The sequence below is a fragment of the Macaca thibetana genome, chromosome 10 (genome assembly GCF_024542745.1).
Source record: "Macaca thibetana thibetana isolate TM-01 chromosome 10, ASM2454274v1, whole genome shotgun sequence".
NCBI lineage: Eukaryota > Metazoa > Chordata > Mammalia > Primates > Cercopithecidae > Macaca > Macaca thibetana.
In genome coordinates this window covers 5,396,803-5,421,467 of record NC_065587.1, presented here as the reverse complement: position 1 = coordinate 5,421,467, position 24,665 = coordinate 5,396,803, and the positions used below count along the sequence as shown (strand labels likewise).

General features: G+C 51.3%; 2 protein-coding genes across 5 annotated transcripts in view; one reads left to right on the top strand and one right to left on the bottom strand.

Moving 5' to 3' along the window:
- Positions 1 to 2,430, bottom strand: part of SMC1B (structural maintenance of chromosomes 1B) — a 63,873-nt gene extending 61,443 nt beyond the window's left edge. For 2 of the 3 annotated variants that reach the window (XM_050805820.1, XM_050805821.1), the window contains exon 1: positions 2,270 to 2,397. In XM_050805820.1, the coding sequence (XP_050661777.1) occupies positions 2,270 to 2,378 (109 nt within the window). In that variant the 5' untranslated portion in view covers positions 2,379 to 2,397. Of the gene's footprint in view, positions 1 to 2,269 lie in introns of all 3 variants that reach the window. The other variant, XM_050805819.1, reaches the window with a different exon arrangement.
- A 76-nt stretch (positions 2,431 to 2,506) lies between these two features.
- Positions 2,507 to 23,526, top strand: RIBC2 (RIB43A domain with coiled-coils 2). Of its 2 annotated transcripts, XM_050805941.1 has the most exons (8): positions 2,518 to 2,579; positions 2,688 to 2,823; positions 3,204 to 3,285; positions 6,710 to 7,054; positions 12,075 to 12,193; positions 16,603 to 16,830; positions 21,801 to 21,967; positions 23,394 to 23,526. In XM_050805941.1, the coding sequence occupies exons 2-8, from the start codon at positions 2,710 to 2,712 to the stop codon at positions 23,470 to 23,472; spliced, it is 1,134 nt and encodes a 377-aa protein (XP_050661898.1). In that variant the 5' UTR covers positions 2,518 to 2,579; positions 2,688 to 2,709; the 3' UTR covers positions 23,473 to 23,526. The 2 variants fall into 2 exon arrangements, with proteins under 2 accessions (XP_050661897.1, XP_050661898.1); XM_050805940.1 differs by lacking the exons at positions 21,801 to 21,967; positions 23,394 to 23,526 and having other exon boundaries at positions 2,507 to 2,823; positions 16,603 to 17,251.
- The last annotated feature ends 1,139 nt before the right edge of the window (positions 23,527 to 24,665 follow it).

The window sequence follows — 24,665 nt, the reverse complement described above, 5'->3', positions numbered from 1 at the left end:
TCCATCAACTGATGAATGGATAAACAAAATGTAGTGTATCTATACAGTAGAATATTATTTGAAAACAAGGACATAAGTACTAATACAAGTAACATAGATAAACCTGAAAAACATTATACTAAGTGAAAGAAGTCAGACACAAAAGGCCATATATTGTCTGATTGTATTTATACGAAATGTCCCATATAGGTAATTTCATAGAGATAGAAAGTAGATTAGTAGATGCGAGGCGCTAGGTGGAGAGGAGATAACGGGGAGTGATTACTAATGAGTACAAGGTTTCTTTGGGGGCAATGAAAATGTTTTGGAAGTAGATGGTGATGATGGTTGCACAACTTTTGAATATACTAAGAACCACTGAACAGTGCATTTTATTTATTTTATTATTTACTTATTTATTTATTTTATTATTTACTTATTTATTTATTTCGAGATGGAGTCTTGCTCTGTCGTCGCCCAGGCTGGACTGCAGTGGCATGATCTCAGCTCACTGCAACCTCCGCCTCCCAGGTTCAAGCGATTCTCCTGCCTCAGTCCCCCAAGTAGCTGGGACTACAGGCGTGTGCCACGACGCCAGGCTAATTTTTGTATTTTTAGTAGAGATGAGGTTTCACCATGTTGACCAGGCTGGTCTTGAACCCCTACCTCCAGTGATCTGCCTGCCCCAGCCTCCCAAAGTGCTGGAATTACAGGTGTGCGCCACCACGCCAGGCTAATTTTTGTATTTTTAGTAGAGATGGGGGTTTCACTATGTTGGCCAGACTGGTCTCGAACTCCTGACCTCAGGTGATCTGCCCGCCTCGGCCTCCCAAAGTGCTGGGATTATAGGCATGAGCCACTGCGCCCGGCCAATTTTATTTTATATTTATCTTATTTATTTTATTTTAGAGTCCGAGTCTCGCTCTTGTTACCCAGGCTGGAGTGCAGTGGCGCGATCTTGGCTCACTGCAACCTCTGCCTCCCAGGTTCAAGGGATTCTCTTGCCTCAGCCTCCTCAGGAGTTGGGATTACAGGTACATGCCACCACACCCGGCTAATTTTTATAATTTTAGTAGAGACAGGGCTTCACCATGTTGGTCAGGCTGGTCTCTAACTCCTGATCTCATGATCCACCCACCTTGGCCTCCCAAAGTGCTGGAATTACAGGTGTGAGCCACTGCGCCCAGCCTATATATATATATATATATATTTATTTTTTTTTTTTTTGGACAGAGTCACACTGTGTCGCCCAGGCTGGAGTGCAATGGCGTGATCTCAGCTCACTGCAACTTCCACCTCCCAGGTTCAACCGATTCTCCTGCCTCAGCCTCCAGAGTAGTTGGGATTACAGGCATGCGCCACCACACCCGGCTAATTTTGGTATTATTAATAGAGACCTTCGCAAGTCCTCTGGCCTCTCCAGACCTCAGTTTCCCCAACTATAAAATGGGGATAGCGGCCATGTGCCATGGCTAACCAAAGACCGTGTTGCCAGGAACTTAGCAAAAGCTTAGTAAACTGGGTCATCATCATCACCACATTCCTGGGTAACAACTCCCTTGGATCCAGCGGTGGTTCTGGCTGCTTGGAACCCATTACCCCCTCGACAGCTCCCTCTCACTTCAACTTCGGAAGAGAAGGAAAAAGGGACGAGAGTGACCAGGGCCGAGGGCCACAGCAGTCCCAGAAGCAGGAGTGAGGGCAGAGAACAGGGCCCAGGGCGGGACTGGGGGGGAGAGGAAGGGCCAGGACCCCCAGGGTGGGGGGCGAGGGTGGGCGCCCCAGGGTGGGGGGCGAGGGTTGGGAGCCCCTGAGATGAAGGGCGAGGGCCGGGGCTGAGGTGGGGTGGGGTCCCCCCGGGTGTCGGACGAGGGTCGGGAGCCAGGAGGTGGAGGGCGAGAGTGGGGCCCGAGAGGAAGGGTCGGGACCTCCAAGGTGGGGGGCGAGAGTGGGGCCCGAGAGGAAGGGTCGGGACCTCCGAGGTGGGGGGCGAGAGTGGGGCCCGAGAGGAAGGGTCGGGACCTCTGAGGTGGGGGGCGAGGGTGGGGACCGACGTGCGGCGGAGGGGCAAGGCTCAGGACCTCTGAGGTGGAGGGCGAGGGCCAGGGCTGAGGTGCGGTGATGGGCAGGGGCTGGGCCAGGGCCAGGCCGGGATCCAGTCAGGGTCAGGGCTGGAAGCAGAAGGCCGGCCAGGCGCCCGCGGCAGCCGCCCACACCCCACAGGCCACGTGTGGCCTGGACGCCTGGGGCGGCGGAGGCGCTCGGGTGGCGCCCTGAGCTGCTCAGTTACCAGAGCCATTGGGGCCGATGATGCAGGTGAACCTCCGGAAGGGGCCAATGACCTGGCGGCCCCGCCAGGACTTGAAGTTTTCCACCAGCAGCAGCTCCAGGTGGCCCATGGCGCCGCCCTCCACGCCTCACCCGCGTCCTCAAGCGCCCGCGGAAAAAGCGCGGGAAGGGATTCGCCAAGTGTCGCGAGAAGAGAGCGAGGCGCGGGGAGCGCGGAGTCGTTCCTTAGCAACGAGTTGTTGACATTTCCGAGGGAGCGGGAGCGTCTGCACCTCAGAGGCGTCGCTGGGAGCCCGATGGAAAACAGTGCTGTAGGCTTGTCTTTCTCCGGCCCGACCCAGAGAGCCAACCTCCCCTCCGCTACAGCTTGCTTATTTTCGTCGTCTGTTCTGATCCTGCGTGTTCTAAAAACCCCTTAGGCTTTCCGTGGGTTCCCAGACCATGGCGGTGGCGCTGCCCAAGGACTTGCGGCAGGACGCCAGCCTGGCCAAGAGGAGGCACGCGGAGCTGTGCAGGCAGAAGCGGATCTTCAACGCCAGAAACAGGATCATTGGGGTGAAAGGGCAGGGGCCGGGACGGGGTTAGAGCGGCAGATGCGGGCGAGGGGCGGCGTGGAGGGGGAGAGGAGATGAGTTCTAGGATGAAACATCTGAGCCAGGAGGCTGCAAACGGCACCGGGTTTTGCAGGGGGAGAAGGAGGTTGAGGGGAGGAAGAATTCGATGCTTTGACCTTGCCAAAGCTGTAGGAGACCTTAGCAGGCCCAATAATGCTCCGTCTCGAGCTCGCCTGGAGTCACCAGCGGTTCTCTTCCCCTGAGCCAGATTTTCTACAACTTGTGTACAGTGGGGCAGAGATTAAAAATAATAAGTGGGATTGTTATTACTGAATAAAATTATCTGGCTCTAACCCTTCTCCCCTGTTTTTCCATTTATAGGGAGACACTGAAGCCTGGGATGTTCAAGTTCATGACCAGAAGATAAAAGAAGCTACTGAAAAAGCTAGACACGAAACCTTTGGTGAGCATTTCTTGAATGCTTATCTGTTGGTTTAGGATTGTGTGCCTTTAGACTCCAGTCTTCCACACCGCCCACCCCAACCCCGCCTTTTTTTTTTTTTTTTAATGGAAATAGGGTCTCACTATGTTGCCCAGGCTGGTCTGGAACTCCTGTGTGCGAGTGATCCTCCCACATCAGTCTCCCAAAGTGCTGGAGCTTCAGGCATGGGCCACTGTGCCCAGCCCTCATTTCTTCACATATATAAAAAGTTGGCATTTTCACACTCTTCCTCTTTTTAAATTTCACAATTCCTTGTGCTCAGTTAACTTAATGCACTGATTCTTCTTCTCTTAAAATAAAAACAGCTATTGAATTCGAATGTGGATTATAGTAAATCGATTTTAACGATAAATGTATGTTTTCCTCCATTTTCTTAAAAAACTGGGTAGGAAAAGCCTTAAACACACACTCACTTTCTCTGCTCAAAAGTTTAAGACCCTCTATGGGGGACAGCTGTTTATACCAGACAACACATATGTCCACGCTCACACCCTCAAGCTGACTCAGAGATAGACATGATTCAAATCAAGGTATTATTATTCCACTTCAAATAGAACTCCTTTTCCCCTATCATGTCCAACAATTTCAACAATTCTTGAAATTTCACACTTTGAGAGGCTAAAACTAGAGGATCACTTGAGACCAGTAGCTCCAGACATGCCTGTGCAACAAAGCAAGACCCCATCTCTACAAAAAATAAATTGAAAAAAAAAAAAAAGAAATTTCAGTGTTTTTAAACACCATAAAGATTTTTATAATAGAAAAAAAGCAGGATACAAAATTGTACATACAATGGGCTATTATGTTTTTGAAATATTTTAAAATATGCTTAGAAGAAGACAGAAAGGAAATATGCCAAAATGTTAGCAGTGGTAATGTTGGAGGGATAGAATTATGAGTAAACTTTATTTTCTCCTTTATACTGTTCTGTATGTTCCAAACATTTTATCTTTTTTATTAATATTTTTAGTTATGAGGTAATTCAATCTTACAAAAACAATGTGACAGGAACCCACCACCAGACTAGATGTTAACATTTTGCCAAATTGGCTTCAGGTATCTTGAGTGTTTTTTGAGAATTGTGTTTTTTATATAGCAACACCCCCCCACCTCTTAATTTTCCCTTCCTTTCTCCTCAGAAGTGTTTATCATTCCCATGCTTTTTTTTTTTTTTTTTAAGACAGAGTCTTGCTCTGTTGTCCAGGCTGGAGTGCTGTGGCGCCATCTCAGCTCACCACAACCTCTGCCTCCTGGGTTCAAGCGATTCTCCTGTCTCAGCCTCCTGAGTAGCTGGGATTATAGGTGCACACCACCATGCTGGGCTGATTTTTGTATTTTTAGTAGAGATGAGGTTTCACCATGTTGGCCAGGCTGGTCTCGAACTCCTGACCTCAGGTGATCCCGCCTCTGCCTCCCAAGGTGTTGGAATTACAGGCATGAGCCACCAGGCCCAGCCCCCACACACTTTTATGCTTGCACTGTTTATGTATGTATTCACAACAACATAAAATTGTTTTTATGTGTGTGTTTTTTTTTTTTTTTTGAGACGGAGTCTCGCTCTGTGGCCCAGGCTGCAGTGCAGTGGTGCTATCTCGGCTCACTGCAAGCTCCGCCTCCCGGGTTCCTGCCTCAGCCTCCTGAGTAGCTGGGACTACAGGCGCCCCGCCACCACGCCCGGCTAATTTTTTGTATTTTTAGCAGAGACGGGGTTTCACTGTGTTAGCCAGGATGGTCTCGATCTCCTGACCTTGTGATCCGCCCGCCTTGGCCTCCCAAAGTGCTGGAATTACAGGCGTGAGCCACTGCGCCCGGCCATTTTTATGTGTTTTTAAAATTTACGTAAATGGTATCCTATTGAATAGATCCATTTGCAATATGTTTTTCTTTCATTCAGGTTTGTATTTTTGAAATTAATCCATGATACACATTTAGAGAGTATTCATTTTAATTGTTTTATGACATTTTGTTATATGAATTAACTACAGTTTCTTCATCCATTCCCATACTGATGGCTGGTTTAGATTTTTTTTTCAGTTGTTTTGTCACTGTGGACACTACTGCGATGACTGTCCATGAATTGTGTCCCTAGCACATGTGACAGGGATACCTAGAAGTGGAATTGATGGGTCAAAGGTAGTTTTATGGGATATTGCAAAATTGTTTTGTTGTAAGTGTACCAAGTTACACTCCTACAAGCAGTAAATGAGAGGTTTTTGTGTTTTTTTTGTTTGGTTTTTTTTTTTTTTTTTTGAGATGGAGTCTCGCTGTGTCGCCAGGCTGGAGTTCAGTGGACCGATCTCGGCTCACTGCAGTCTCCGCCTCCCAGGTTCAAGTGATTCTCCTGCCTCAGCCTCCCAAGTAGCGGTGACTACAGGCGTGCGCCACCACGCCCAGCTAATTTTTGTATTTTTAGTAGAGATGGGATTTCATCATGTTGGCCAGGATGAGCTCGATCTCTTGACCTTGTGATCCGCCTGCCTCAGCCTCTCAAAGTTCTGGGATTACGGGCGTGAGCCACCGTGCCCAGCCGCAAATGAGAGATCTTGTTTCCCCACATCCATACTAATATGTGCCATTGTTAGCATTTTAAATATTTTGCCTTCAATTCATTGGATGTTTCCCAACTTGTATGGGTGATCATCCTTTCATAAGTGTATTGGTTACCTGGTTTTATTTTTTTTGTTTATTTTTTTTTTTGGAGGGGGGACAGAGTCTCATTCTGTCACCCAGGTTGGAGTGCAGTGGTGTGATCTTGGCTCACAGCAACCTCCACCTCCCAGGTTCAAGTGATTCTTTTGCCTCAGCCTCCCAAGTAGCTGGGACTATAGGTGCCCACCACCACGCCCAGCTAATTTTGTATTTTTAGCAGAGACGGGGTTTCACCATGTTGGGCAGGCTGGTCTCGAGCTCCCAACCTCACGTGATCCACCCACCTTGGCCTCCCAAAGTGCTGGGATTACAGGCGTGAGCCACCACACCCGGCCTCAGATTTCTTTATAGTGATTTGCCTGGCTGTTCCTACACTTTACCCATTTATTGGGTTGGGTTTTTGGGTTTTTTTAAATTGATTTGTAGGTACTCTTTGTATATTCAAGATACTAATCCTTTAATGGCTGTCTTACTTTTTTGGAGGGTTGTATTACTTTTGCAATCACTGAAAAAAATACTTTTTAAAGTAGATTCATGGGCTGGGTTCAGTGGCTCACTTCTGTAATCCCAGCGACTCAGGAGGCTGAGGCAGAAAGATCACTGGAGGCCAGGAGACCAGCCCAGGCAACATAATGAGGCCCTATCTCTAAAAAAGTAAATAATAAAAAATAAAATGGATTCAAATTTATTTTTTCCACTGAATCCTAAGCTTATGGATGTACTATATCTCTTCCAGCTGCTGAAATGAGGCAAAATGACAAAATCATGTGTATATTGGAAAACCGGATAAAGAGGGATAGGAAAAATCTCTGTAAGGCTATCAGTGACTTCCAGCAGAGCTTTCAGAAGCCAGAAACTCGCCGTGAATTTGATCTGTCTGACCCCCTAGCCCTTAAGAAAGATCTTCCAGCCCGGCAGTCAGATAATGATATTCGGAATACGATATCAGGAATGCAGAAATTCATGGGAGAGGATTTAAACTTCCACGAGAGGAAGAAATTCCAAGAGGAACAAAACAGAGAATGGTCTTTGCAGCAGCAAAGGGAATGGAAGAACGCCCGTGCTGAACAAAAATGCGCAGGTAATGAAACAGAAGAGACAAGCTTGTCTCAACGCTGTCTTCAACAAACCATCGCTACAGTTTTTCTGTTTTTTTTTTTTTTTTTTCTTGTTGTTGTTGTTGTTTTAAGCAACCCTACAGTTTTTGTGGGATTTTTTTTAAAGTCCTACTAATGTGCACAGCCACATGCTGCTTTGGCCCTGTGGGGAAAGAAAAGTCAGAGCCTGCCCTCCAGGAGGGAAACGTCTCGAATCATGCCTCAGTCATGCAGGAAACACTTGCTGTGTTGGGGTCCTAGGTGGATGCTGGTGTGCTGGTGCGGTCCTAGGTGGATGCTGGTGTGTAACTCACACTCGGTCCTTGCCCTCCCAGTCTGCTGGGAAGATGAATGGAAAGATGCAGGTCTTCCTAAGTCTCTTGGGTGCCGTGGTAGAAGTTCCTACGGGGGACTTTGGGGTGTAGTTGCAGGCATGGTGGTCACATGCCCTCACCAGGCCTCCCCAAGTCCAGGGAACCTCTTGGGTAAAGGCTGCAAGGCCTGAAACAGCCTCTCACTGAGGGAACTGCAGAAAGCCCAATGCATCCTCACTGAGGTCAGTAGCATTCTGCTCTCCCAGCTCCTCTTCATGCCTGCACTCGAGCAGCACTGATCCTCCCAGCCACCTCTGTGCCGGGAAGACCTGGTAAGGAAGACGGCAACATCCCTGCTCTCTTGGGGTGTGTCAGCGGGCGATGAAATAGTGAGGAGCAATGAGGAAGACAAAACAGGGACCGGGCACAGAGAGGAACACACTTGGCCTTCTTGAGCCCCTCCTCTCTGCTTGTGAGTTTGCAATCTCCTTGCTCGGCTCATTCTCCTCCCAGCCTCTTCTTTCCCAGTCTACTCTCCATGAGTGATGTCTCCCCAGATCCTCTTCTCCCATTCTCTCTGAACCCACTCCTACCAGATTTATGCCCTCCCTGCTCCACTGGAACTGCCCTGGCCAACCTCACCAGTGACCTCCGTGTCACCCGATCCAAGGTCAGTTTTCGATCTGCATCTTGACCTAACACCAGCACAGCACACAGTCGATCTCCTCCTCCTCCTCGAAGTCCGCATACAATTCAGCTTTCAGAACACCACACTTATTAGTTCCCTTCCCACCCAGGTCCTTTGTTGGTTTCTCATCTACTCAACCTCTGGATGTTGTTCACACCAGTGCTCTCCTCTACCAGCTAAACTCACCCCTGAGTGATCTCGTCTGGTCTCATGACTTTAAATGCCACCTATAGGCCATCATTTCTCAGGTTTATACCTCCGGCCTGGACTCTTCCCTGAATCCAGACTCATAAATCCATCTAACTTCTCTTGGATGTCTAATGCACTTGGCAAGATCAGCACAAGTCCAATAACTCTGTTCTTCTCCGCAGACCTGACCTTCTACCCATATCCGTGACAGCTCCTTTCTTCTAGCTGCCCGGGCCCCAGCCCAGGTAATCTTGACTCCTTCTTTTCTCTCCATTTTTCAGCTACTTTCCCTGCTCTCCAACATTCCCGTTCTGAACTAAGGCTATCAGCATCTCTGGGCTGGGCGCAGTGGCTCACGCCTGCAATCTCAGCAGTTTGGGAGGCCGAGGAGGAAAGATCACTTGAAGCCAAGAGATCAAGGCCAGCCCGGGCAACAAAGTGAGACCTCATCTCTACAAAAAATTAAAAAGTTAGCTGGCCATGGTGTCGTGCCCATGTAGTCCCAGCTACTCAGGAGGCTGAGGCAGGAGGATCACTGAGCCTGGAAGGTCAAGGCTGCAGTAAGCCCTGATTGTGCCCCCGCCCTCCAGCCTGGGCAACAGAGTGAGACCCTGTCTCAAAAAAAAAAAAAAAAAAGGCTGGGCGCGGTGGCTCATGCCTGTAATCCCAGCACTTTGGGAGGCCGAGGCAGGCGGATCATGAGTTTAGGAGATCGAGACCATCCTGGCTAACACGGTGAAACTCCATCTTTACTAAAAATACAAAAAATTAGCCGGGCGTGGTAGCGGTCACCTGTAGTCCCAGCTACTCGACTCGGGAAGCTGAGGCAGATGAACCTGGGAGGCAGAGCTTGCAGTGAGCCAAGATTGTGCCACTGCACTCCAGCCTGGCGACAGAGAGAGACTGTATCAAACAAACCAACAAAAAGTATCTCTCAGCTGCTCTTTGGGTCTCTCCCCTTATCCTACGGTAGCTCCCCATTTCACTCAGAGTAAACGATTTTTTTCGGGGACCTATAATGCCTTCACAGTCTGGCCTTATCTCCTGCTATGCTGCCCTCTCACTCCATTCTTTCCACACTATCTTGCTGTTTTCAGACATGAGTGCATCAGGCTCACTTCCGTCTTGGGGCCTTTGCGTGTGCCGTTCCCTCTACTTAGAAATGTCTTTCCCCAGGTATCTGTAGGGATCACCACTGTCCTCCTCCGGGGCTGTGCTAAAATGCTGTCTTATCAGTGAGGCCTCCCCAAACCCCTATTTTAAACCCTGTACCCTCTTCCCACCCCACATTCCCTATCCCCTTGCTTTATTTTTCTCCATAGCCTTGATCATTGACATGTTGTATGGTTCATCCATCTCCCAAGTGGTCTACATTTCCACTTCTGGCCAAAAGGCTTTGTTTCAGCTGTATGCTTGGTTCTTCAGCGGTCTCCTTGACATCTCACGGGACCCCTCACAACATATTGGAAAGCAGCCCTAGATCCTCTTCTGCATCTGCTCCTTTGTCCATCTTTCTCCTCCCACTCACTGGTACCTCTTGCCCTTAAACCAGAAGTCTAGGGAATCATCCATGACCCACCTCCGTCTCCAGGCCATCTCTAACTCTTGTCCCTTCTACCTCCTGCATATATTTTGAACTGTCCGCTTGTCTTCATCCCTGCTGTCACCCTTGTGATGCAAGCCACCACCTCAGCTGGACAGACCTCTGCCGAGATCTTTCTGATGGCCTCCACTGCCTTTCTTGCCCCTCTCTGATCCATTCCCAACACAGCAGTCAGGGATACTTTTAAACAATGTGGGGTTCAGCCAGGTACGATGGCTCATGCCTGTAATCCCAGCACTTTGGGAGGCCAAGGTGGGCGGATCATCTGAGGTCAGGAGTTTGAGACAAGCCTGGCCAACATGGTGAAACCCTGTCTCTACTAAAAATACAAAAATTAGCTAGGTGTGGTGGCATGTGCCTATAATCCCAGCTGCTTGGCAGGCTGAGGCAGGAGAATCACTTGAACCCGGGAGGTGGAGGTTGCAGTGAGCCGAGACTCTGCCACTGCACTCCAGTCTGGGCAACAAGAGCGAAACTCGTCTCAAAAAAAGAAAAACAAAAATGCGGGGTTGGACAGCATCACCCTACCCCGTCGATCCCAGCTTCAAGCCCACTGATGGCTTCCCAAGCACTTGGAAAGAGATGCAGAATCCTCCTGCAGCCCACGGGCTCTGCATGCTGGGCCCCGCCCACCTCTCCACTGTCGACTCCGCCCCCTCTGCTTGCTATGTTCCTGCCACCTTCCTTTTTCACTTCTGGATTCCACTGTATCCTTTCCCAGCCCAGAACCTCTGCACCTGCTCCCAACCCACTTCTTTCGTCCTCCAGGTCTCGACCGGCATTTGCTCCCAGAGGAGCAATCCCCTACCCTCCTCCCTAACCTCAGCCGCCTCAGCCAGGCACCCCCAGCATGTTTCCTCTTGGTCTCTCCATCCTTGCCTCCCTGTCACTGCTACAGTTGGCATTAATACATTTATTCTGGATTCCTGTGTTGGTTGATGTCTCCTCTTCTAGGCAGCAAGTTCCAGGAAGGCAGGAAAAGCCCTTTCTGTCTTACTCCCCATTATGTATCCTGTGCCCAGCAAAGTGGGACCCCCATGCTCGGCTCTCCATGGCTCTATGTTAAATGGATGAATGAACAAATGGACGGTGAGAGGTGAGGCTGACTGACTGTTCAGAGGCCAGAATCGAAGATGAGAGTTTGGTCTTTGTTTCTGGAGGCAGTGAGGAGACCCACAGGGCACAAATACTTGAATGAAGAAACCTGATCGATGACTTTTTTTTAACCTAATAGTTCTGCAAGCCAGGCGCAGTAGCTCACGCCTGGAATCCCAACACTTTGGGAGGCCAAGGCAGGCGGATCACCTGAGGTCAGGAGTTCAAGAGCAGCCTGACCAACATGGTGAAACCCTGTCTCTACCAAAAATACAAGATGAACTGGGCGTGGTGGTGCACACCTGTAATCCCAGCTACCCCGGAGGCTGAGGCAGGAGAATCGCTGGAACCCAGGAGGCAAAGGTTGCAGTGAGCTGAGATGCGCCACTGCACTCCAGCCTGGGCGACGCAGCGAGACTCCGTCTCAAATAATAATAATAATAATAATTCTGCGAAGGAAGTGTGTCCTGCTTCACAGGTATGGACACAGGCTCAGCGAGGCTAAGTAATAGTTGAGGTTAACAGCTAGGAAATATCTGAGCTGGGATGTGAGCCTGCTCTCTTTGACTCCAAATCTTCACATTTTTCTGTTTGGACCTTCTACCTTGACCCCTTCACCTCCTCCTCTTCCTCTTTCTCTTCCTCACTGGCCTAACCAAGTCCTCCTGTCACCCCACAATATCTGTCATCTGGCCCCACTTCCTCTGTAGAGTCCTGTGGGGTTTCTTGTTCTTTCACTTCTGGATTCCACTGAATTCTTTCCCAAAACCTCTGCATCTGCTCCCAACCCACTTTGTTTGTCCTGCAGGTCTCAAACGTCATTTCCTGGGGCTGTAGAGTACCTCTTGCCCACTGTAAGGATGTAGCTGCCTCTGGATAGAGCAGGACAGCAAGGGGCACACCACCAGCCTATCCCAGGACCCCAGCATAGTGGTGATCACTAGCACTCCTCTGGGAGCTTGACTCTCCCACAGCCTCAGAGGCAGGTCCTTTCGTTATTGTTCCTGTCCTCATGGGTAAGGACGTGGTAGGAGGCAAAGGCATGAAAGGCCACATGTCAGAGGGAAGGCGCTCCCGTGGCCAGGTTGGTCTGATTGCTTCTTGCTTCCTTTCAGAGGCCCTCTACACAGAGACAAGGCTGCAGTTTGATGAGGCAGCCAAGCACCTACAGAAGCTGGAAGGCACCACCAGAAAGGCGGTTTGTGCATCTGTGAAAGACTTCAACAAGAGCCAGGTATACGTACTCCGAGACCCCGGGCTCGATGACCGGAGGGGAGGATGAGCCCACTACGGCTTCCCAAGGCTCTCTGGCCTCCCTGGGATCCCAGTCTCTGCCTGCTTCCCTGGTCACATCACCAGCCCTGACAGAGACCCTGATGGGCTGCCTGATTATGCCTGATTATGGAGAAGGATGAGACCCAGTCCTGTCCCTTAGCTCTGAATCTTGGAGGGAAACCCGCCAAACTAGCCATGTAACCTGGGGAAGTCAGCTCACCTTTCTACACCTCAGTTTCTTCTACTGTAACATAAGGATGGTGACATTACCCTAGACTGTTACCACCTAGCTCTGCTCCAATGGCTGGTGCTGGTTTCCGTTCTTCCCACCTCTCAGACTTCCCCTTTACCGAGAACAGCTACTGGGCTGCTCACCAATGGCGGGGATGATGAAGAAGATCATGATGAGCTCGGACAATGGGGCCTCCTGAGAGCTCCTGCCTCCCCTCTAAACTCTGCCTCCCCTCCTCCCACACACTCCCCTCCCCTCCTCCCACACACTCCCCTCCCCTCCAATCTGATGCTGAAGTTGCTGAAGTAGGTTCTTCTTTTTGTTTCTTTGGGTTTTTTTGTTTTTGAGACGGGGTCTCACTCCATCGCCCAGGCTGAAGTGTAGTGGCACGATCACGGCTCGCTGCAGCCTCGACCTCCCAGCCTCAGGTGATCCCCCCACCTCAGCCATCCAAGTAGCCAGGACTACAGGCACGCGCCACCGTGCCCGGCTAATTTTTGTATATTTTTGTAGAGACAGGGTTTTGCCATGTTGCCCAGGCTGGTCTCAAACTCCTGAGCCCAAGCGATCCTCCCGCCTCAGCCTCGCAAAGTGCTGGGATTACCACATCTGGCCCTCTTTTCCTTTTGGAAATTAGAGCTCATCCTGGTATCTCTCCCTCCCCTGACAAGGTTTTCTTTTCAAATGCAATTCTATTATCTGGTGGGTGGGGACTTTGCCTGGGTTCGTTGATCAGGTTCGCTTGTCAACTAGAACTATGGTCCCCAAAGAAGGCTGTGCAGGATCTGTGGGAGAGCAGATACCAGAGCCCTGCTTCATATTTATTTTTAACCTCATCGCTTTTGATTTCTATGTTCATATGTAGTTATAAGCATGTGCTGTCATTAAAATATAGTAGTACCACACTGTGAACTAAATATATTGGAGATACAAGCTCAAAACTGTCCTCCTGGTGGGGGCAGGCAGTCAAAAATCCTAGAGAGGCTGGACCAGACACCAGAGAATGTGAGTTTTCAACACAGGGGAGAGGAATGAGGAGAGCCAACTGGGTGCTGGGGAGGACCAAAGGGCAAAGCAAGACATCTGAAGTCCGAGCTCACCACCCAGTGAGCTGCAAAGGTCTTACAGATCATCCATCCCTGCCCTACATTTTACAGAGGGCGCCCAAAGACGGGGGTCTGTTCGCTCCAGTCCCCACTGCAAGTGAATGGCAGGATGTGACCCTTGACAATTAGTCCACTGTTGGCTGGTGATCCGCTCATTCGTTTATGGAAGCGATGATGATGATGATGATGATGATAATTCACTCATTCATTCATCAGTTCAACCAGTGTTTATGGAGCCCTTCCTGCTGGGCTTTGGGGTAGCTTTTGCTAAACCCTATTGTCTCCTTCATCAGTTGATTCATTCCTGTATTCTAGAAGATGTTGAATGGGCGTCTACAGCCTGCCTGGTATTCTCAGCCCCCAGCTCCTCATGTGGACGCCGCGAGGCAGCGCCATCACAAACACTCCTGCACTGGGGAGAGCCGCCCTCCGGCTTCTGCAGCTCTGTTCCTAACTAGAACTGGGCTTTTTGATTAACCTGGGATATTAGTACAAGGTTCTGGATAACTATCCTCAAAAGAAAAGCCCAAGAAGGCCGGTCCAGTTCAACAGGAAGGACGCACTGAGGGCCTCCAGTTCTTGGGCTGGGGCTCACTTCGTCAGAGAGGCGTCGTGTGTCAGTTGTGGCATCAGGGTCTGACACACAGGCTCTGGAGCCTGACCACACAGGTGCGAGACCACGCTCTGCCCTGCAGCCTTGGGCAGGCCACCCACTGCCTCGGTTTGATCATCTGCAGAATGAGGAAGCGATAACGCCCTTCTGTGTCAGTGAGAATGTGCTTACCCTTTTGCTGGGGTAAGAAGCACCCACCAGTCTCAGTGGCTTAAACAGAAAGTTGGTGTTCCATGCATGCTCCCTGCCCACCGTGGACTGGCTGTGAGGCCTGCTCCTCGGCATCCTCACTTTGGAGCCCAGGCCCTGGGACTGAGCGACTGCCAGCCGGAGGATCCTGGCAGCACAGGAGGGAAGGAATGTGGCTGGTCCCCCCAGGCATCCTCCCAGGAGCAGTACTGCTGCCCCTGCTCACATTTCACTAATGAAAGCAAGCCACATGGCCACGCTCACTCTAAGTGGGCAGGACACGTAGTTCTGCCCCGTGCCCAGGAAGAACACTGTTGATAGCGAATGGTCAGCAGTATTGGCCATCACACCTGCTAGTAAGGTGGCTGCGAGGACTCACATGGTAATGCACGTGACAGGTCAGGACAGTTTGGCACATGATCAGGACTCAGCAGATGATGGTCATTATTATTATTGTTATTATTATTAGAGACCAAGTCTCACTCTGTCGCCCAGGCTGGAGTGCAGTGGTGCCGTCTCAGCTCACTGCAACATCTGCCTCCCAGGTTCAAGCGATTCTCCTGCCTCAGCCTCCTAAGTAGCTGGGATTACAGGTACACTCCACCACACCTGACTAATATATATATATTTTTTTTTTTTTTTGTATTTTTACTAGAGATGGGGTTTCACCATGTTGGTCACACTGGTCTTGAACTCCTGACCTCAGGTGATCCACCTGGTTGACTATTATTTTTAATTTTAGCAACAATTAGCTGCTCTTAGTAGTCACTGTGTTCAACAGCCCTCCCACAGAGGCATGATTAATCCAACTTAACTGACAAAGAAACAGGCTCAGGCCCAGGCATGGTGGCTCATGTATGTAATCTCAACGCTTTGGGAAGCTGAGGCAAGAGGATCACTTTAGCTCAGGAGTTCATGACTAGACCGGGCAATACAGTGGGACTTTGTCTCTAAAATTCTTTTTTCTAATTAGTCGGGTGTGGTGGCACGGCCCTAGAGTCCCAGCTGTTTGAGACACTGAGGTAGGAGAATCACTCAAGCCTGGGAGGTGGAGGCTGCAGTGAGCTGTGAGTGCACCACTACACTCCAGCCTGGGCAACAGAGTGAAACCCTGTCTTAAAAACCAGAAAGAGACTGGGCACAGTGGCTCATGCTTGTAATCCCAGCACTTTGGGAGGCCGAGATGGGCAAATCACGAGGTCAGGAGTTTGAGACCAGCCTGGCCAACATGGTGAAACCCCGTCTCTACTAAACATACAAAAAATCATCTGGGCGTTGTGGCAGAGGCCTGTAATCCCAGCTACTCGGGAGGCTGAGGCAGGAGAATCACTTGAACGTGGCAGGTGGAGGTTGCAGTGAGTTGAGATTGCGTCACTGCACTCTGACAGAGCGAGACTCCATCTCAAAAAAAAAAAAAAAAAAAAGGAGGCTTGGAAGGATGAGCTGACTTTCTTAGGGAGTACTCAGTGGCAAGTCCAGTATTTGAAGTTGGGCCTGTCTAGCTACAAAGTGTGTGCTGTGTGACTCCATCAAGCTGGCCTCCGGTGAGCACCTGTGGAATGCCAGCTCCTTGCAAACTGCCCTGTCCGTGTGTTACTGAGGACAACTGTTATCCCAAGTACATATCTCCTAAAAGCCATCTTCCGACTTTACGGAGAAATGACTGCAGCCCAGAGAGGGGAGGTGACTTGGTGCAGGTCACCCAGCCAGAAACCCCCCAGGGAATCAAACAGAAATGAGACCTGGAATTGCTTTGTACTGGACACTGCGGCTCAGGACCACTGAAGTGACAGTGCATTTTCTACCATTTAGAAGTCACCACTGTTGTAAATCACTCTGTTGAGTGTTCTTTGCAGCCCACAGATGTCCAAGGGTTGCCAGGGGCACAGAGCCGTGCCTTGGTTGGGGCCAGGCCCATGTGGGGTGGCGGCCTAATCCAAGGAGAGAGCTCCCTGCCTTGGCAAGTTCGTGCAAGACCCAGAGCTCTTATGCACACACCCAACAGGTGGTGATCCCCCGAGTCCAGCCCACCCGCCCAGCAGTGTGCAGACAGCCAGGGGTTCAAGGACCCTCCCGCATCCGTGCCTGACAAGTCTCCCCTCCACCGAACTCCTGCTGCCCTTAGCATATCCTCCCCTCAAGGGCCCCCAATGAGGTTTGCTGGCCTGGGTGTCAGAATACCCCTGGGGTCACTCGGACCATCTTCTTTAATGTCTTCACCTGCTTAGGCCATTGAGTCAGTGGAAAGGAAAAAGCGAGAGAAAAAGCAAGAACAAGAGGACAACTTGACTGAGATCACCAACCTGCTGCGTGGGGACCTGCTCTCCGAGAACCCGCAGCAGGCAGCCAGCTCCTTCGGGCCCCACCGTGTGGTCCCCGACCGCTGGAAGGGCATGACGCAGGAGCAGCTGGAGCAGATCCGCCTCGTCCAGAAGCAGCAAGTCCAGGAGAAGCTGGTGGCTGCCCCGCCCCTTTTCCCGAGCCCGCAGAGCTGCCTTCCAGGCACAAATGTAGTTGTAGCAGGCCTTGTGCTCTGCCCTAGGACCTGCCCTCAAGGAATTTCCCTTCTAATCGGGAGGGGGGGGGAAGACAAGAGCCAGATAGTCTCACACCCATATGATGTGGCATCAGGAGTAGGCGTGCCAAGAAAGAGAACAGTAGACTGGGAAGACACTGAAGCAAAGACCCAAAAGAGGGTAGGGAGGGAGCCATGTGTCTGCCTGGGAAAAGGGTGACTGGGCAGGGCGAGCTGCAAGGGCACAGGCCTTGAGGCAGGACCCTGCCGGACCTGCTCAGAGAAGAGCGAGGAGCCTGGTGGCTGGAGTGGAGTGAGGAGAGGGGCAGGTGCTGAGGCCTCAGAGGCAGAGTGTCAATGTCCTGGCAGGCCACTGGGGAGGACTTTGGCCTCTTCTGTGACTGAGATGGGGAACTCTGCAGGGTTTTGGGCAGAGGAGTGACAGGATCTGACTTAGGTTGAACAGGACCCCCAGCATGATCCTCCTGTATTGAGGGCGAACACTATAGGGGCTGAAGGGGAAGGAAGGAGATCTCCAGGAAGGCCTCTGCAGTGTTCACAGTGAGAGGCGATGCTGGCTGGGACCACGGGGCAGGCAGTGGGGTTGCTGAGCAATGGTCAGATTCTGGATCTATGTTGAAGGTACAGTTGACAATATCGGATGAATGTTTGGGTGGGGATGTATGAAGGAGAGGAGTTAAAGGCAACTCCAGGTCCTGTGGCCTGAGCAACTAGAGGGATGGAATTGGCTTTTCCAGAGATAGGGAAGATGGTGGGAGGAGCAGGTTGATGGGGTGGGAGGGGTGGAAATCAAAGTTACAATTTTGGATATATTAAGTGTGCAAAGTTCATTAGAGATCTGTATCAGGATTAGATTTGCCTGAATGTGGCAGAAAACCACAAATAACAGCATCTTAAACAAAATAGAACTTTCTCTCTTGCAAGTAAATCCTCAGGAAAACAGTTCAGGGCTAGTATGGCAGCTCTGTGGTCATTGACTGATGTCCTGCTATCCTTGGCTCCTGGCTCTCACTTCTTAGTGGACGATGGCTGCTCGAGCACCAGCCATCACATGCATAGTCCAGCTACCAGGAAGGAGGAATGGAGAACACTCTAAGGAGATTTCCACTTACATTTCACTGGACAACACTTAGTCACAAGGTTGCCCCTAACTCTAAAAAAGTCAAGGAAATGTGTTTATTCCAAGCAGTGAAGTGCTGGTGATTCTTTTACCAAGGAAGAATGGAAAATGGTTACTGGGAGACAAGTAGTATTTTCTGCCACAACCTCCAATTAAAGCCCAGGAGGCAGCTGGATATGTAACACAGGGCTCAGAACAAGGTCTGGGCCAGAGGCATAAATGTGAGTCGTCACCTACAGAGAGTATGTATGCATGCATTTTGAGACAGAGTCTCACTCTAGCACCCAGGCTGGAGTGCAGTTGTGCAATCTTGGCCCACTGCAACCTCTGCCTCCCAAGTTCAAGTGAATCTCCTGCCTCAGCCTCCCCAGTAACTGGGATTACAGGCATGCACCACCACATCCAGCTGATTTTTATATTTTTAGTAGAGGTAGGGTATCATCATGTTGGCCAGGCTGGTCTCAAACTCCTGATCTCAAATGATCCTCCCACCTCAGCCTCCCAAAGTGCTGGGATTACAGGCGTGAGCCACCATGCCCGGCACTACAGAGAGTATTTAAAGCTGAGGACTGAGTCCTGCTCCCCACTCAGAACCCCTCTTCTCACCACCACTATTTATAAAGAGCAAAGGAATCTGAGAAGGGGCCGCCAGGGAGGTGGACAGATGCAAGCCGTGGTTTCCTGGAGGCCAAGTGAGGAAAGGTGTTTGGGAGGGAAGGAGAGGAGAACCCCTGGGTCAAACGCTGCTGCCAGGCTGCAGGCTAAACGCTGGATCCGGCACCATGGCAGTCACCGGGGACCCTGTCAGGAAGGAGCACATTTGGCAGAGGAGTGGGGCCTCCAGCCTAGTGGGCTCAAGAGAGAACAGGCAGGAAACAAATGGAGATGGCACGTGTAGACAGCACTTACAAGGCGTTTGCTGTAAAGGGTGCAGAGAAATGGAGTGGGAGCTGGTGGGGGCCGTGGGGTGAAGGGAAGGTTTTTGTTTGTCTTGATTGTAGAAATAACAGCATGCTTGTCATTCAACCGGAGTGATGCAGTAGAGGGGGCATTGATGCCTGAGGAGACACTTGCTGGAGCCATGTCCCTGGGCTGCAGAGAGCAAGGGACATGGAGTGCTAGCTGAGGGCTTGGTGTGGCCTGGGAGTTCGGAGCCGTCATTGGAGTCACGGGAAGGGGCGTCAGGGCAGGAGCTTGTGGGTGAACAGAAATGAGACCTGAAATTGATTTGTTCTGGGGACTGTGGCTCAGGACCACTGAAGTGACCGTCATTTTCTACCTTTTAGAAGTGGAAGTGAGCAGGGTTGGGGGGAGTTAATGTAAATGGTCATCTAGAAGAACTGGAAAGGGAACAGTCTGGAGGAAGGGGACAGGCTGGTCGGACAGTGCCCAGGGCCCACTGGGGGGTCATAGTCATAACCTTGAAGTGACCCCAGAGAGTGCTGTCGGGGTGTCCCCACCCATGCTTAGCCGGATTCATCGTGGTCACTGCTTGCCTGACCAAGTGAAGAACTCAGGGGACCGAGGGTAGCAGCCTGGGAGCGTCTTCCATGAGACTAACCAGGGGGCCAGAGAGAGATTGGAAAAGTGGCGGCCAGCGGACTGGAGGTCACACTTCGCGGGGGGCATCATCATTGGAATCAGGGACTTGGAGAGAGTGGAAGAGGTGGGTTAGAGCAGTGAGACTGTGGGGGCATCGTTATTGGTAATAACAAGGGAAGGGTGGAGGGTCCCAAAGGGAGGGTCTCCGGACCTGCAGCATCGGCTGGGTGGGGCCCGCAGTCTGTGATTTCAAAAGCCCCCAGGGGATTCTGATGCCCACTCAGGTTTGAGACCCACTGGTAGGGTGTGCCCAGCGGGTGAGAAGGTGAAGCCGGGACTAGGTCTTCGGAGAGGAGGCGAGAGAACTGAGCAGCTGGGGACAGGAGAGGGCTGTCTGTGTATGCTGAAACCACTGAGAATCCTGGCTGGAGAGATCCGGAGAGGGCCTCAAACCTGCAGAGAGTGAGTGGGAGAGGCCAGGCTGGGCTGGCAGGTGCATAGTTGGTGTGAGCTTCTGATTTGGTGGGTCTGGGGAGGAGGAGGGACAGTGGCGGTGGTGTGGACCAGGGCATGAGGAGTCGGCACGGCAGCTCGCCCACCTGCTTCCCTGCAGGCCAGAGGTGCATGTGTGTGGGAGGCTGCAGTAGGGCCGGGACCTGCGCAGGCCGCGGGTGTGAGGTTCAGGATGTAGTCTAAGGTGGAAAGGGTGCCGGGGCTGGAATTGGGGTCCAGGGCCCTGCTCTGTGCTTCAGGACGCAGCTCTGCCTGGACTGTCTGGCACAGAAGATCAGCCATCCTGAAAGCAGCATTGCTGTCTAGTTTTCATTTTTTATAGAAAATTAAGAAGACGCCGGGCGCGGTGGCTCAAGCCTGTAATCCTAGCACTTTGGGAGGCCGAGACGGGCGGATCACGAGGTCAGGAGATCGAGACCATCCTGGCTAACATGGTGAAACCCCGTCTCTACTAAAAATACAAAAAATTAGCCGGGCGAGGTGGCGGGCGCCTGTAGTCCCAGCTACACGGGAGGCTGAGGCAGGAGAATGGCGTAAACCCGGGAGGCGGAGCTTGCAGTGAGCTGAGATCCGGCCACTGCACTCCAGCCCGGGCGACAGAGCGAGACTCTGTCTCAACAAAAAAAAAAAAAAAAAAGAAAATTAAGAAGACAGAAAAGCAAAAGGGGGGAAAACCTCCCCACTCAGAAATACTGCCCCTTCCTTTCTGGGTCCTTGCCTCCATCCCCTTCTGTGCGTGGAGGTAACTGGGAAGGCTGGAATCTCGCAGCAAACAGCTGGGCTGTCTGCTTTGCTCTTAGCCCGGCTGACTGTTTCCCATGCCATTCCCTGTTTGCCACCAAGCAGCTCTTGTGATGACCCCGGGCTCCTGACAGCAGCCTGGCTTTACAGCGGGGGACACTGAGGTTCGTGAGAGCAGGTGACTTGCCTCGTGGGTGGCAAAGCCCACCAGCCTGCCCTCAGTCCCAGGATGGGGCCGCCCAGACCCCCGTGCCACTCACCGGACACTTATCCTTGCTTATTTGGCGGGAGGAGGCTCTGCCCTAAAAATGGCAAAAGTGGGCAAAGAGGACCCGTCTTCAGCCCTAAGAAAGCTGACAACACGTGGGCAAGTGCCCCTCCCTCCACACAAATCCAGCGTCCTCTTCCAAGGCCCCGTAGTTTTCACAGTGAGGAGGGCAGTGAGGAATGAGCTGAAACACAGCAACTCAGGGGTCGGGGTGCCCCTCTGGGACCATGAGCTTCTTGTCACCGGGTGAGGCTATGGTGTGTGCATGTTCTAGAAGCTGCCCAGGTGATCTGCGTTCAGTTGTGGGACAGCTGGCCATGGCTCTTGGAGGTGGCATCTGACTGCTGACCGAGCCAGGGAGCCCCCTGAGGACCTGAGGAGGGAGACTCTGGGCCCGGCCTGCACCTGGGAGCCCGGCAGCCGGGAGTGGAGGCTGTGGTAGGAATTGAGTCCTTCTCAATTCCTATGCCTTCAGGAGAAGGAGGACAGCCAGCACCTCCTGATGGGGGAGGACAGCAGGCCACGTGGAATGAGGGCAGGCTGGGGGTCTCCTCTGGCTTCCTGCATGACATTGGTCACCTACCTGCCCCTCCTCTGAGCCTTGGTTTCCCCATCTGTAGAATGAGAAGCCAGGCCCCCTAGACAATCCCCTGGGGCTCTTTGGCTCTGGGGAAAGGCAGTGGTGAGCCGCCTCTTTTCCTTCCAGAGGCTCCAGGAAGAAAAGCACCAGCGAGACCTGGACTGGGACCGGCGGAGGATTCAGGGGGCCCGCGCCGCCCTGCTGTTTGAGCGGCAGCAGCGGCGGCAGCAGCGTGACCTGCGCAGAGCTCTGGACAGCAGCAACCTCAGCCTGGCCAAGGAGCAGCGTTTGCAGTGAGTGCTGGGTGGGACCAGGGCCAGGTGGGGGACCTGGTGGAGGGACTGCAGGGCTGTGGAGGTTGAGGACAAGGAGGGGCCAGGAGGGGAAACACCCCGGCCTGGTGGTCCTCATCTGGACACTGTGGACCTCAAGTGGGCTGGCTTGGGTTGACAGACCCAACCCAATGACAGTGACCTGTGTGGTCACTGCTGTCCACACAGGGTACATGGGGCTTTTCCACACCAGAAAGCCCCAGAGAAGAACACTGAGTCTGCTGGGGGAGTCAGGAAGGCTTCCTGGAGGAGGCTTCATGGCTGAGACCCAGGAGGAGGATGGCATTACCTACTCAGGGATGGCTTTCCAGGCAGAGAGAGGGGCTCCCTGGGCTGCCCCCAAAAAGCCTGGAGTCTCTTGGTTATAGACAGGACCCCAAGAGTTCAGAGTTCCAGCTACAGGAAGATGTCAAATGCAAGTAAATAGGTGAACTCGCAACTGAAAAACACAATATTTATTTACTTATTTATCAAGCTCTTGGCTTAAACTCAGGAGGGGCCCAGGAATATTTTCTCCAATCAGATGTCTGGTTGCTGGTTGGTCCATCTGTTATCATCACTTCTGCTGAGGGCCTAAAAAGGAGCATTAAGAATGATCTGAGGGCCGGGCGCAGTGGCTCACACCTGTAATCCCAGCACTTTGGGAGCCGAGGTGGGCAGATTACGAGGTCAGGAGTTCGAGACCAGACTGGCCAACATGGTGAAACCCCATCTCTACTAAAAATACAAAAATTAGCTGGGTACAGTGGCATATGCTTGTAATCCCAGCTACTTGGGAGGCTGAGGCAGGAGAATTGCTTGAACCCGGGAGGTAGAGTTTGCAGGGAGCCGAGATTGTGCCATTGCACTCCAGCCTGGGCAACAAGAGCAAAACTCCGTCTCAAAAAAAAAAAAAAAAGAATGATCTGAAAAGCCAGGCATGGTTGGCGCATGGTTGAAATCCCAGCTACTGGGGAGGCTGAGGCAGGAGGATCGCCCTGAGCCCAGGAGCTAGAGGCTGCAGTGAGCTATGATCACACCACTGCACTCTACCCTGGATGACAGAGCAAGACTTTGTCTCTAAAAAAAGAAAAGAATGATCTGACAAATCAAATGGGGTGAACAAAGTGTACAGTCACACCCATGGAGATTTAATTTTCCTATGTCCCCAACTGTTACTGGTGTAAGTCCCTCATCTACCTGCAGTGTAATTATCAAATGACCCTCGCCGCCGAGGAGTGGTTGAGATGGATCATTCTAGGGGGGCTCATTAGATGTGAACTGTATTCTGTATTTTGGGGATAACATACTAATAAAAAGTTTGTGTGCCTTTTCAAAAAAAAAAAGAAAGACAGAATATTTAGGAAGTATACACATTTGCTGACTTTTTTTCTCGTTTTGTTATCAGGAAAAAATACATGAATGAAGTCTATACAAATCAACCCACGGGAGATTATTTCACACAATTTAATACAGGAAGTCGATAATGAGGAAGACACTCTTGTTCCCGTCATTCACGTATAAAGAGTGACAGCCTTAAAGAGTCACATTGCTTTTTTAAAAATACACTCCTTGGGCCACAAGTACCCTTCAGCTGTAATCGTCCACTGTGGACAAAACAATTATCTAACCTCTCCGTTGTATTTCTGTGAGGAATATTAGTTTCTGTTCGGCTCAGCTCGGCGAAGGTCTTGGGTGGGGCTCTGGGAAGTAGCTCAACACGGGCCTGCTCAGGGCCACCCTAGGGAGAGGTGGTATTTAAGGTGGTGTTTAAGGTGGGCCTGTGTTCCGCACAGACTCAAGGTTCAGCTGCAGTAATAGTTACTGCTCCCAAATGCAAAGCTATGTGCAAATCCACACACTTCATGTAGAATTCACTAATTTGATTCTCACAACAGCTGGTGATGGGTATTTTTACTACTCACATTTTCTAGTTGAATAACCTGAGTTACAGACACGTTAAGTGGCTTGGCGAGGTCATACCCCCAGGAACTATGGGTGCTTGGGATTGAACCCAAGGAGAACTGGCTCTCAGGCACTTCACTCGACCGGCTCCTAAAACTGACCTGAAACAGCAGTGGCCTTAAAACAACAGAGGCTTGGCCGGGCGCGGTGGCTCACGCTTGTAATCCCCACACTTTGGGAGGCTGAGGTGGGCAGATCACGAGGTCAGGAGTTCAAGACCATCCTGGGCAACATGGTGAAACCCCGTCTCTACTAAAAATACAAAAATTAGCTGGGCATGGTGGTGCACACCTGTAGTCCCAGCTAGTTGGGAGTCTGAGGCAGGAGAATCGCTTGAACCCGGAAGGTGGAGCTTGCACTGAGCCAAGATTGCACCACTGCACGCCAGCCTGGCGACAGAGTGAGACTCCGTCTCAAAAAGAAAAAAAAAAACAAAAAAAAAAAACAAAAAAACCCAGAGGCTCATTTCTGCTCTCATAGAAGTGCAAGCTCATATGGTAGCTCTGCTGAGACTCCTTCCAGCTTGTGACTCTGTCCTCTCCGCCACCACACAGTTCCTATCTTGTGGTCCAGGATGCTGCTCCGGCCTCCACCAATCCTGCCATGCCCTGGCCAAAAAAGAAGGGGGTCGGCTTGCTACTTCTCCATGACAACATGGCATGGAAAGTGCATTTCACCTCTGCTTGTATCCCATGGACCAGAATTCAGTCATGTG